This window comes from Scedosporium apiospermum, assembly GCF_000732125.1.
Source record: "Scedosporium apiospermum strain IHEM 14462 chromosome Unknown SEQ_SAPIO_0090, whole genome shotgun sequence".
NCBI lineage: Eukaryota > Fungi > Ascomycota > Sordariomycetes > Microascales > Microascaceae > Scedosporium > Scedosporium apiospermum.
The window spans coordinates 224,526-237,896 of NW_015971791.1; the positions used below are offsets into that span (position 1 = coordinate 224,526).

Below are 13,371 nucleotides of genomic sequence, written 5' to 3' on the forward strand. Positions count from 1 at the left end.
AGAAAAGACCCAAGTCGGTCCCTTTCTCGTCCTACAACCTTCGAAATTCCTCTTCTTATCTCGTTTACTTTAGCCAACGCAATGGTGAGTTGCGCGAGTTTAGCTTGACCCCCCCTTTTGATGCGAGCTGGAGGGGTATTTTGCTAACTCGAGCCCTTTTACGTAGTCTCAATCCGGGTTCGTTCTTATCCTCTTCTCCTCGTGAACCGTTTCTTGAGCCACATTATGAGCTTCCATCCGATCGATCCCCTCGACCTCGACGGAAGGAAGAAAACAACACACTCCTCAATCATAAAATCCAGGGCTGACCGATGCTGCTGTTGCCTTTCTTGGACAAGATAAACTAACCACCCACCCCTCAGTGCGGCCGTTGCCCAGGAGTGCATAACTGCCTACAATGAGCTGAAGCTCTCCAAAAAGTACAAGTTCATCATTTACAAGCTCTCAGACGACAACAAGCAAATTGTTGTCGAGGAGGCTTCCGACAACAAGGACTGGGAGGTTTTCCGCGAGAAGCTCATCAACGCCACCACTAAGAACAGGGCTGTACGTGTACTGCTTCTATTCCCCGCCTCGACACCATTACTTGACTCCCTTGCCTGAATGCTTCTTACCTTACCACACCCGAGAGATTCTTTAATTTGAGCTTCGTGCTAACATTCCCTAAGGGTGCTCTTGGCAAGGGCCCCCGCTACGCTGTCTATGACTTCGAGTACCAGCTTGCTTCTGGCGACGGTATCCGGTAAGAACTGTCCATACACCATAGCTCATAAAGTACCATGCAATCTAACATGCCTGGTGTACAGCAACAAGCTCACCTTCATTGCTTGGTCCCCCGATGATGCCAGTATCCAGGTACGCGCTGTGTTTTCCCAGAGATGCCATCATTTCTTTCTCGTACTAACCCATTTCCCACAGGCCAAGATGATCTACGCTTCCTCCAAGGAGGCCCTCAAGCGCACTCTCACGGGCATTGCCACCGAACTCCAGGCCAACGACGCCGACGACATCGAATACGACAGCATCATCAAGACCGTTTCCAAGGGTCTCGCTTAAACCACGCCCTGAATCTCCACCCGATGATGGGAGGGTACGAGGGAAGGAAGCGGACTCGGTGGCATTAGCTGAATGCCTGGATGTATACACAAATCGCCGCTGCTAGGGAACTAAGCGCGATTATACAAGGCACAAGCGGTGTCTAGACAACCCCTTAACCCTTTTTCTATCTACACCTAAAAAGCCGAAAGGTCGATCATGGACCCTCTTTTACTTCGTTACAGGGTCTACGACGATGGGTGCCATGTGGGAGCGTGTGTGTATTGGCGGATGGAAGAATGTTGGCCTGCTTGTCGATTGCCGGCAGTGATGATAATGATGGTCGCGTAGGAAACCCTGTCTTTCTCTCTCTCTCCTTCTCTCTCTCTCGAACAGCCCGCTTCATGAAGTACATTTTTCAAAAATTCTGATTACCAGGTTTTTTGCTGGTCATGCTTGTTTTTCTGCCAGAGGATATACGGAGTGAAGGGATATGATGCCCTGACTACGCGGTGCTCCTAATGTTAAGTCTGTACTAACCCATTCCTACGGTCTTACTGCGGTTGTATGTGTCATCCTAACCACAAGTTGATGCCTCGAGAGGAATCTCTACGCTTGCGGAGCACAACGAGGCTCTACTTAACTCGGTAGAACCTCGCCTTACATCTTTAGGGGAGAGCCGATAGTCCTTCATAACTGTATTAATATGGGTTGATGTAACATAAAAAGTCTATTTGCCCTTATTCTCCTCCCAACTCTTCTTGAACAACACCGCCAGTTCCCCACCCACCTTCTCATCCTTCACCCTCTGCACTACAAAAGCCCTCAAATCCTCCCAGAATGCATCCGACTCTACCACTTTCTCCGCGCCCTCGTCGCCCCCCTCCAGACCCGGAACAGCAGCCCCAGATGTCGCAGCAGCAGCAGCAGGTGCCTTCAGCACCGCCGCACCCCCCATAACCATAACCGCCAACTCCAGCGTATCCTCCTCCCCCTCAATCAGATCCTTCACGATCTTCGAATCAGGGACAGGTTTCTTCCGGTGCAGGATGCGCGCCTTGTCGACGGGGACGCCGGCCTGGGAGGCTAGCGCCTGCTTGAGGTCGAGGATGGAGGTTTGCGGGGTTGCGGGGAGGGAGAGGTTGAGCGGGGGGTTGCGGAGGGATTTGAGGGTTATTGTTAGGGGTTTGTCGGTTTGGGGGGTGGTTGTTGTTGGTTTGGACATGGCTTTGGGCATTTTGGGGAGGATGATCTGCGTTGTGTGTTAGTCGTGTCTTCTCTTTTGAATATAAAGAGGTAGGACTGGGTTGGTTAGAGGGAGAGACGCACGGCCGGGCGGTTCGAGGGGAATGAGCGCGGATCTTCGACGTGGTCGGCGGAGATGGTTATGGGGCGGGAGTCGAGGGCTGTGAGGAAGGCCCTGGCGAAGGTGAGTTCTGTCATGGCGGCGGTGGTTTTGGAGAGGATGGATGGCTGATTGGAGTGTTTGCTATGGGAGTGATATGTGGAATTGTTCGATGTGAGTCCGGTGAAGAAGCTGAGATGGTCGTGTAATTGCTGGGCAAGCTTGCGGTCTGGTCGCCGATATGGTCGTCTAGCTTGGAGCTGTCAACGTCGACAGAAGCCAGGAACCCCACAATGTCGCTGGCACGTTTGGAGGGGAACGTAGGAGCAACGGTGCATCACGTGGAGATAAGACGTTCTTATCGCCGCCCCGCCAAAATTTGTTCAAGGAACGTTTTTTTTTTTATTCCAACCTCCAGGACGAAGTCGATTGATGCCCTTGACGGCGGACCCAAAATTTCAGGGAGCCAGCATTTTTTTTTTCTTTCCCTTAAACTAATTTCTCCCAATCCCATACATAAAATCACACAATGGGTGTGGGAAGGAGAATCGGCAAGAAACAGGGCGTCCCCGAACCCCTTTCCGAAGCCCAGCTCGCGAAACTAAAGCGGAAAGCCGGCCTCCCCGTCGACGAGCCCGCCGCCGAATCGCCCAAGAAGAAGCGCAGACGGACGGCCAAGGGCGGCCAAGTTGAGAAAGAACAAAATGGTGTAGCAAATAAGAAGGCCGGAGGAAAGAAGGCGAAGAAGGCGCCCGAGCCTGTGGAGGATGAATTTTCGGGCCTGAGCAGCGACGAAGAACTTGCTGCGTTGGGGGATGATTTCCTAGGCTCAGATGATGACGATGAGGGTTCTTCGGTGTATGATTCTGCGGAGGAGGACCTTGGCGGTGCGGGCGGTGGGAAGCATGTGTTTTCGGAGGATGAGGACGATTCGGATTTTGAGGAAAAGTTGACGGCGGCTAATATCGAGGGTCTCTCGAGGAAATTGGACGAGAAGATGGCTCAGGAGGAGGCAGATGCGCAAGCAGATCTTCAAGAATCGGCAATGCAGACGAATATAGCCGGCGAGGGCGTATTCGACCAAGAAGACTCGGACGAAGAACAAGGCGTCAAGACCAACGCCCTCCTCGCCCCCGATCTCCAGCTCCTACGGACCCGAATCAACGACAACATCCGCATCCTCGAAAACTTCGCCGACCTCTGCGAAGACGGCCATTCGCGCGCCGACTACACGGCGCAACTACTAAAGGACATCTGCGACTACTACGGCTACTCGGAATACCTGGCCGAAAAACTCTTCAACCTCTTCACCCCCCGCGAAGCCTTTGAATTCTTCGAAGCGAACGAGAAGCCCCGCCCCGTGGTCATCCGCACGAACACGCTCCGCACGCAACGACGAGACCTCGCCCAGGCGCTCATCAACCGCGGCGTGACGCTCGAGCCCGTGGGGAAATGGTCCAAGGTCGGGTTGCAGATCTTCGATAGTAATGTGCCCATTGGCGCTACGCCCGAGTATGTCGCGGGACAGTATATCCTGCAGGCTGCGTCGTCTTTCTTGCCCGTTATGGCTCTTGAGCCGAAGGAGAATGAGCGCGTGCTCGATATGGCTGCTGCTCCTGGTGGTAAATCGACCTACATCGCCGCGTTGATGAAGAATACGGGGCTCGTGGTCGCCAACGATCCAAACAAGGACCGTGCAAAGAGTCTCGTCGCCAACGTCTACCGTCTTGGATGCCAAAACGTCGTCGTGAGCAACCACGACGCTAGGGAGTTCCCCAAGGCTCTCGGCATCTCCTTCGATCGCATCCTCCTCGACGCCCCATGCTCAGGTACCGGCGTCATCGCCAAGGACCCCAACGTCAAGACGAACAAGACGCAGCGCGACTTCATGCTCCTCCCACACACGCAAAAGCAACTCATCCTCGCCGCCATCGACTCCGTCCGCTTCGACGGAAAAGGCGACGCCGGCGTGGTCGTGTACTCGACCTGTTCCGTCACCGTCGAGGAGAACGAACAGGTCGTGCAATACGCCCTCAACAAGCGTCCCAACGTACGCCTAGTCGACACGGGTCTCACCTTTGGTAAGGAGGGCTTCACGAGCTATCGCGGGAAGAAATTCGATCCGACCATGACGCTTACGAGGAGGTATTATCCCCACACGTACAACGTCGACGGATTCTTCGTCGCCAAGTTGAAGAAGATTGCCCCCGACGGTACTGTTACGAAGAGGTCGAGGCGGGCGGACGGAGATGCTATGGATGTCGACGTTGTGGATAAGACGCCTATCGTCGATGATGAGAAGAAGAACGGTACGGATGGGGATGACTTTGGTGGATTTGATGATGAGGGGGATAAGGCTTATATTGAGAAGGGGCAGAGGAATGCTATGCGGAGGAGGGGCTTGGATCCGAAGGCGAGGAAGGCGAAGACTGGTAAGGCGAAGAAATGAAGAGGTTTGGAATGGGGAGGGTCGGAGTGATGTACTACGTATGGTTTGGTATTATAGTAGTATAGCATGGGAAATTTCCTTTGGGCGTTTTCTAGATTTTAAAGAATGGATTTTTGGAGCTTTAACACCGTCTTGGATATATTTGCACAAGTGTTGTGACATACAGAAAGACCAGAAGAAATATCCTCTATGGCAGGAAACAGATATAGTAGACAACTTCACCAGCTTTTATTGCTTGCTAAAAAGTCTCTAAGTAGTACACTACAGTACAGAAAGATCCAAATCGTACAGAAGACAAATCAGATCTCCTTGTTTTTCCTCCTCAAGGAGTTTCCCAAACTGAACAACTCCAAGGGGAGGAAGAAACAAGTCCCGACCCCAGTTTTGTGGTTTCTTCACCTCGCCGGGTATGAGAATGGCAGAGGAGAAAGAGAAGAACGGGATGGGTAAAGATGGGAGGGAATCGAGGATGGATATAAGAGGGGAAGAGCGGAGATTGGCCCAAGTAGAGGGTAAGAAAAAGGAAGATGCAAAAGAGACAACGGAAAAGTACAGGATGAAGTACATAAACAAGTTTCCCAACCTTGTATAGTAAAAGAACACCAAAGCCATGCTCCCCCTCCGTTTTGAGTTTTTTAGCCTTGAACCACCATCCTCCGAGAATGAGTTCCAGAGATTGGAAAAATGAAAAAGTGTTGTGTTACAGATGCGACATCAAGTCATGGAGTTCGTTGTGTGTGTGTGACACGAGAGGATTACAGGGGAAGGGAGGGTATGAATCAATTTACATCATACCGCCCATGCCGCCCATTCCTCCCATGCCGCCCATGCCACCCATACCGCCAGGGCCCTTCTCCTCAGGGGCATCGACGATGGCGACCTCGGTGGTACCAAGGAGAGAGGCGACACCGCTGGCGTCAACGAGACCGGTCCTAACGACCTTGAGGGGGTCGAGGATACCGGCAGCGATCATGTCAACGTACTCGCCCTTGGCGCTGTCGAAGCCCTTGTTGAAGTCACCGGCGAACTCGTCCATGAGCTTGCCAACGACGACGGCACCCTCGAGACCAGCGTTCTTGACGATGGACTTGGCGGGCTGGGTGATGGCGTTCTTGACGATGCTGACACCGAGCTGCTGGTCAAAGTTCTCAGGCTTGACGCTGAGCTGGGCAGCGGCCTTGAGGAAGGCGGTACCACCACCGGGGAGGATACCCTCCTCAACCGCGGCGCGGGTGGCGTTGAGGGCATCGACGAAGCGGTCCTTCTTCTCACCGACCTCGACCTCGGAGGAACCACCGACCTTGATGACGGCGACACCACCAGAGAGCTTAGCGAGACGCTCCTGGAGCTTCTCCTTCTCGTACTCGGAGGTGCTGGGGTCGCTCATGACACCACGGATCTGCTCGCAGCGCTGGGTGATGGAATCCTTGCTGCCCTCGCCGTTGAGGATGATGGTGTCCTCCTTGGTGATGATGATGGAGCCGGTGGAGCCGAGCATGTCGGGGGTGGCCTTCTCGAGCTTGATGTCGAGCTCGTCGGTGAAGACGGTACCGTTGGTGAGGACGGCAATGTCGCCGAGGATGGACTTGCGGTTGTCACCGAAGCCGGGAGCCTTGACGGCGGCGACCTGGAGCTGGCCACGGAGCTTGTTGAGAATGCAGACGGCGAGAGCCTCACCGTCAATGTCCTCGGCAATGATGACAAGGGGGCGGCGGAGCTGAGTGGAGGCCTCGAGGGCGGGGATGATGTCCTGGACGGCAGAGATCTTCTTCTCGGAGAGGAGGATCAAGGGCTTCTCGAACTCGACCTTCTGGGCCTTGGTGTCGGTGATGAAGTAAGGCGAGACGAAGCCACGGTCGAAGCGCATACCCTCGGTGACCTCCATCTCATCCTGCACGGTCTTGCCCTCCTTGACGGTGATGACACCCTCCTTGCCGACCTTCTCCATGGCGTTGGCAATGAGCCTGCCGATGTGCTGGTCGCCGTTGGCGCTGATGGTGGCGACCTGGGCGATCTCCTCGCTGGTGGTGATGTCACGCTTGTGCTTCTGGAGGAAGTCGACAACCTCGTCGACGGCAGCCTGGATACCGCGGCGGAGATCCATGGGGTTGCAGCCGGCGGCGACGTTCTTGACCGTCTCGGAGAAGATGGCACGAGCGAGGACGGTGGCGGTGGTGGTACCGTCACCGGCAACCTCGTTGGTCTTTCCAGCAACCTCCGATATTAACTTGGCGCCGAGGTTCTCGAACTTGTCTTGGAGAGTGATGGCCTTGGCAACGGTGACACCATCTGGAGAAGATATGTTAGCTATCTGATGCTTCCTTGTGTAAAATCCATGTTGACGAGATATATGTCGCTTACCCTTGGTGATCTTGGGAGAGCCGAAGCTGGACTCGATCAGGACATTCCTGCCCTTGGGGCCGAGAGTGCTAGAGACGGCATTGGCAAGAGTGTCGACACCGGCGAGGAGGGAGGCGCGAGCCTCAACACCAAACTTGAGCTCCTACAGTAGCCATCACGGTTAGTCTCGTCTCTTCTGCATCTGCGCATCGCATCCCGATGATAGCTCAATTGCAACCGAAAGGCTGTCAAATCGAAGTTCTCCTTACCTTGTGAGCGAACCGGAGCTGCTGACGGAGACCAGCACCGGAGCGGAACTTGGCGGCAGCGCCCGAGGAGAGGACGGCCGCCCTGGTTCGAGAGGAAGAGAGAGCGCGCTGCATTGTGAGTTTGGGGTTGTGTTACGAATTAGAGTACAAGAGGGAAGAGGGAAGAGAAAAGGAAAAGACAATTGCGATTAAAAACTAGTCGTAGATAGTACACAGAGATGGCAGCAGCTCTGGATGCTCGAGGTGAGGATGTGGAGGATGGGGAAGAAGCGGGAAGCGGACTTGGGGAGATGGAGGAAGGGAGAGAAAGTTTATGAGAGAAAGTTGATGCTCCTTTGGAAATCGATGGAAAAAAAAAATCCGTCAAATTGGAGAAGCTTCTATGGGGAAAGTACGACCAGGTACTTCGGCCTTGGGACTTGGACCAAGCCAAAGAGAGAGAAAAAAATTAATACCACCCCTGTTCTCGGCTGCAATGATTGGTCAGAAACGCATGGCAGATCCTCGGTTTTATCGGTGTTTGCTGCAACCTGGCAACGACCGGCACACCGGGAATTTGGCACAATCAGAATGCTGGAAACTGGGAGCTGGAAGCTGTCTTGATTAGGTAAACGCAGCTCGGCTTCTTAAGTCATCAAGCTCCACATCTCACTTCCAAGGCAATTGTTGGTTGGACGAGGAGAATTGAAGCTATTCCCAACAGCTCGGAGGTGGACTGGACCATGGATCCCGTCCGCATACCGAGGGTACAGAGCGGTAGCCTGTTAAAAGTCATAGTCATTGTTTGACCCTGTTCACCAGTCTTACGCGCCTCTCGCACAATGCATTAAATCCAAATTTATTTATTACTGTTCCCGAGTTATTATGGATGAACTGCTCCCAATTTACCACCAATTTACCACGACGTTCCTCTGACCTCAACTGAATTGAACTGCCACATCCTCTTCCTCCAGCCATCCTGGCCAGTGTGTAATTCTTCAAACCTGAGTGGTTTAATGTAATTATGTCATTACAATACTGCTTGACTGATTCGAACCGCCACGTCTCGTCAACCAAAGCAGAAGAAGAGCGGAATCGAATACGCCAATTCGATAGAACAAAGATTTGATAGAGATGGTCGATAAGTTGATGGAAATAAACCTCAATTCCGTTCTCCTTGATCTAGTGCCCATGATCATGTGAAGTCTAAGTTTTCTGCCTCCGTCGTATCCACATTGAACTGGTCGCCAGCCCTGCTCCTGACACGTTCTGGTGTTCCGTGGACTTTTCTCTAACCGACATGACTTTCCACGTCTGCCAGAGACCAGCCGCAGCATATTTGTCTACGCCGGAGAAGAAAAAAAGAAAAAGAAAAAAAGGGCGAACGACCGAAAACGCTTTCGGGTTCGTGTAAGTGACTTACTTACCCTATATAGAGATGTCGGGATGCCATTTAAAAAGCAGGATGGAAGTTGAAGACGGACGCGCGGTCGATTTGGCTGAAGAGGGTCCGGCACCGGACGCGACATAAACGCCTCGAAAGGTTCCTGGGACAGCTACCTGGGCCGAGTCGCTCTTCTGACAAAATAGCGTTAGCAGCCGGGCCACCCCAGGGGAGAAGATAATACGAACTGTGCGTTCCATGCCGCCGTCCATGGCAGCGTCCATAGGGGCCAAACCGTTTCGAGGAAGGCGGATGCAGTGTTTCTTGACGTCCTGGAAGTGCCGTACCTCCACAGCCATGACCCTGCCGCTGGTCGGTAGCTTCACCATACCTCGCACCACGTCGGTATCTACGATCTCCCCATACCATATGGCATCCGCGCTCGGCACGTCTTTGCGCGTACCAGGGGCGGGCTTCTTCGGGGGGTTGAATTCTGCTTGTGCCCCGTCTCCTACCTTGTTGACCTGTAAGGCTAGGTATCCTTACGAACCGTCTGATGGATCAGATGTCACGACGAGAGCATCATTTCGGTCAAACAGTTGGTTGGATATTGTAGACTTGTATTGAAAGTTCTAAGTTAAAAATACGAGTGAGGGAACGGTGCCCAATTTAGGTTATTTGTAATTATCCCTTACATGACCCTTCATAGGGTGTCGGCGAAATTTTCTTCCGTGTCCTCTTCGATGTAGGTAACGGCGTGGAAGACCACCATATTAGCCCTCGGGACACGCCAACGAGCGTTGTTGTATACACAGCGGAAACACTGGGTATGGCCAGCGGGGACACTGCGCCGGGAAGAAGGAGTAGCTGCGAGTGCTGCATTGAGATGGAAAGGCGGCGGGGTGGGACCGGGATCGCCCCCGCTGTGGGAAGAAGACGCAGAGACGCCGCTAGGTGGACCCGGAGTCGCCGCGGCGACGGACTTGCGGCCGGAAGGATTGACGAGTCGATTCGATTAGGGGGCGCAGGGGAAGACGCAGGAGCCGGGGAGGAAGAAGCAAGCCCCGAAGGGGAAGAGACAGGACTAGCAGAGGAAGAAGCGTCACCGCTACGAGATCCGTGCTCTCTTCTATGGGCCGGCCTCTATCAGCACTCACGAAGAAGAAGCCTAGTTCCCAGGCTCGGATCTCCGCCACTTTCTTCGCCATGTCGTACACATCCTAGGCAACTGACTGCATCATGGCTGTCAGGCGATCTTCGTATATATCTACTCGATGTAGGGGCTCGAATCGTGTCTCGGACCGGTTGGGCGGGATCACGGTGTCATATGCGTCCATGTTCCATTTATGACGTCGCCCGTCCATCGCGTACAGGAATTCCGCCTGCGGCGCCTCTAGTAAGTGATCCACGGCGCGGAAATAGTCGGCATCATCCTCCGCGCATTAACCGCTGCCCACTTCGCGGAGGTAGCGTTCGTTGATATATATATATGCGCGGTAGCGATATCTGCCAAAAAGGTAATGGTCTCCGGTGTCGATGAGGGATTGCTTTGAGGGGTATATATATATATATGGCGACCCAATCTGTTGACGTCCGGTGCCGTTGTCCGACAACAAATTTAAGGAATTTGTTGGTCTTCTCACAGACAAAGGTCAGATTCCATCGCCGCCGTCCGACAATGTTGACAGGGCGAAGAAAGCCGAGATCGAGGGTTGTGAGGATATACGACAGTTGTGTTCGGTCACCGGCGCCGCGTTTGACGACATCTTCCCCCTCTCAACACATTTTTCTGTCATTGAGGAACTATCATATATTCCTTGAAGCCAGTAGGTCGATTTCCACCTTCTCGCGTGGCCGTAGCTTTCGGCATGGAATCTCTCTCCCCACAGCCTGAAGCCACCAGCGCGTTGAAGCCGAAACCTCTACTACGCACCACTCGCCATTTCGAGATGAATCCAATTCAGACCCTCTGCCTTGCACGAAACAAGTAGAAAAGAGCAGCCCGGAACTTGTCCCTCGCGTAACCTTGGATCTCGCCTCTGTCAGTGTCCTCAGTCAACATCCGTTCATAAACAGCGTTACCCACTGGCGGAATTTCTGGACAGTATCCCAGAGGTCTTGAGGGGTCTGCACACGCACACAAAGTCAGCCGAAGACTTGGAGACAGTGTGGAGAATTTACCTCTGGGCATGAATCTTTTGCATTTGGAACATCCAGCACGAGACCATGACCCCGGAATGGAGGCCGCTCTCAGACCGGGCAGTCTGCAGGTCTCGTTTCAGTTCGGGCGTGAGAACGCGTCCTTCAATAGAGACGCAGATTCGAAGAGGATCGTCACAGCGCTACAGGGCGCACGGCAAACACGGGATGAGAACCAGGCCCAGCGGCCAAGTCATGGTCAGCTTCGCCCCGGAGGGAAGATTCGAAGATTGGAAGCCCCCGCGAACGACGCATAAATGCGGAACTCAAAGTTTTGCCACAGATGCGGAGGGCGGTCGTGTTCTTCCACGGATACTCTGTGATATAATATCCTGATAAAGCCAAGGAACTGCTTGGATCAGCGTTGTCAAAGTCAGGTCTGATATTGACATCCAGCCCGGGTTGAGAAGTCTCGATCGCCAGGCGTTTTGCCCCTAAGGCTTATAAGACCTTCCTCAGCCTCCTGTTCATTACCTCCACTCTCAGGATTTGCGTTCGCTAGGCCTTTCCTCCTCTGTTCGGCCCTCAGAACTCTGGTTTCGAACGCCTCTCTTCATTTCCGTCGGTAGTCTCATTTTCTCGGCGTTTTGCCTTTGAGTCGTTTGAAGACTTCCTTCGCATCCCCCGTCGGTGCCATTCCTGGGGCCCGAAAGCATCCTTCGATGTCATATTCTTCTTGTAGCACTTTCAACCATGGTAGATTGGATTGGTAGGGAGGAATCTGTGACCGTGAGGCAGGGCAGAGAGACCAGGTAATATGGTAGCACTCCGTGGCCGCGAGACGGGGCAGGTGCGTCTGGGATGGGGCCAGAGAGAGACCTCAGGGATTCGCGCATGGGCTGTGACGACGGGACGTTACTTACACAATGTGGCTGCAGCCTTTTCAACAAGCCGTTGGCAGTTGAAGCAAAATTGATAAGTCTGGCGCGTGCGCAGCGCTATTCGGATAAGGTCAGGCTCCAAGAATTGGCGGAGGGCGACTGCTCTCCGCTTCCGGACAGTCGGGTGGTCTTCTTGGTGAATTCCCCAATCACAAGTCCCCGCCCCAACGTGTTTCGGCGTATCCCGCTCGTATCCTATATCGGAGTTGAAGCAGCCCGCGCAGCTCTGAAACAACGCTTGATACCCTGGATAAGGGCCTGACTACTAAAGTTGGCGATGCTTTTATCAGTAGCCAGGAGGTTTAACGAGTTCTTGATCCTGCTTCCATCAAGATCTCGGAAGAAGCACAGTGGAATTCCCCTCATCAGTCTCCTCGTGTAGGCCTGTGCCTGCTCGGGTGTCTTCAGGTGGTCCACATGGACCGGACTCTCCCTTCCCGACCATGCGGATTTCGGATAACCCAACGGACTTGAGATGCCGCACGAATCAGGATGACAGGCCCTCTCCATCGTCGGGGGAATTTGTCCTCCCCCAGACCCTTCACATCACTTTTCTTCCTCCATTCCTATGCCCGCTGAATCGATCGCACGACTTGCGCCGAGACCAAACGACCTCTCTTGCGAAGTCTCTTGGTGTTAGCCCGTAGCCGGTGGCCGTCCGGATTCGAATTCTGAGACTTCTCTGCTTCGGGAAGGGGGGCATATCCCCTTCCGTAGATAAGCTGTCGTCTTCGAAAACGATGTGAACAGCGATCTTGGTTCATCGACCGAATAAGAGTTTGTTTCTCCGTAGCACGGAATATCGAGAGAATTTATTTGTAGCAGAGAAAAAGCTAGCGCGATTCCAGCCCTAAGTCCTGCCATTCCACTACTGTTCGGAGGGCATATAAAGGAAGAGAATCCTCAGGACGGGTGATCAGACTTATCTCTTTCAACATCATGATCCTCATTTCAAGTACTAACCCGGTCCAGGCGCACGGTGAGGCCAGAGATTATCACATGAGTTGGCGCCGAGCCGTACACCGTTTTGATGTTTAGGTTCGTCAGCAGCGCCATCGTCGTGACAGCAATCCTTTCTGTCTTACCGGATCCCGCGAGCCCGAAGATTCTAGCAATATCCATAGTGACTAGATCGAAGTATTGACACGAAATTTCCCGCGTACCTTAGAGTAGCTGCGCAAAGACGACCTTGAGCTCAGACGCGTCGCAAGGGCTCACCAGAGCTACCTTCAGGAGGGTTGGTGTTGGCATCGTACAGAGAGGAAGTATAGATCTCTATATATCATTGTGGGCGTCGGCAGTGTCATCGATGCTTAGCGATCCACCGCGTCGTCTATACTGGCCAAGGTTTGGGCGAAATCTGGAAGCAGTAAGGATGGGAAACCGATGCCTCGTACGAAGTCTTGCTGTAAGTCTCCGCCTTAACGCAGACGAGACGGCCTCATAAATGAGGAGCTGGCGCTGGTGGGTCATAGCTGATTCGCCATATG

The 13,371-nt window shown here is 53.4% G+C and overlaps 3 protein-coding genes and 1 pseudogene across 3 annotated transcripts; 2 read left to right on the plus strand and 2 right to left on the minus strand.

Annotated features, from left to right (window-relative positions):
• Positions 1-81: 81 nt before the first annotated feature.
• On the plus strand, positions 82-1,056 carry SAPIO_CDS3944 (uncharacterized protein; the record flags this gene model as incomplete). Its single annotated transcript, XM_016786619.1, has 6 exons — positions 82-84; positions 167-177; positions 363-546; positions 669-742; positions 807-855; positions 919-1,056. The coding sequence occupies 6 exons, from the start codon at positions 82-84 to the stop codon at positions 1,054-1,056; spliced, it is 459 nt and encodes a 152-aa protein (XP_016643595.1).
• Positions 1,057-1,765: 709 nt separating this feature from the next.
• On the minus strand, positions 1,766-2,478 carry SAPIO_CDS3945 (Uncharacterized protein; the record flags this gene model as incomplete). The annotated part of the gene is made up of 2 exons (XM_016786620.1): positions 1,766-2,287; positions 2,365-2,478. 2 exons carry the CDS (start codon positions 2,476-2,478, stop codon positions 1,766-1,768), a joined length of 636 nt encoding a protein of 211 aa, XP_016643596.1.
• Positions 2,479-2,909: 431 nt separating this feature from the next.
• SAPIO_CDS3946 lies at positions 2,910-4,829 on the plus strand (annotated as a pseudogene; the record flags this gene model as incomplete).
• Positions 4,830-5,613: 784 nt separating this feature from the next.
• SAPIO_CDS3947 (Heat shock protein 60, mitochondrial) lies at positions 5,614-7,552 on the minus strand (the record flags this gene model as incomplete). Its single annotated transcript, XM_016786621.1, has 3 exons — positions 5,614-7,118; positions 7,191-7,332; positions 7,439-7,552. The coding sequence occupies 3 exons, from the start codon at positions 7,550-7,552 to the stop codon at positions 5,614-5,616; spliced, it is 1,761 nt and encodes a 586-aa protein (XP_016643597.1).
• Positions 7,553-13,371: the final 5,819 nt, after the last annotated feature.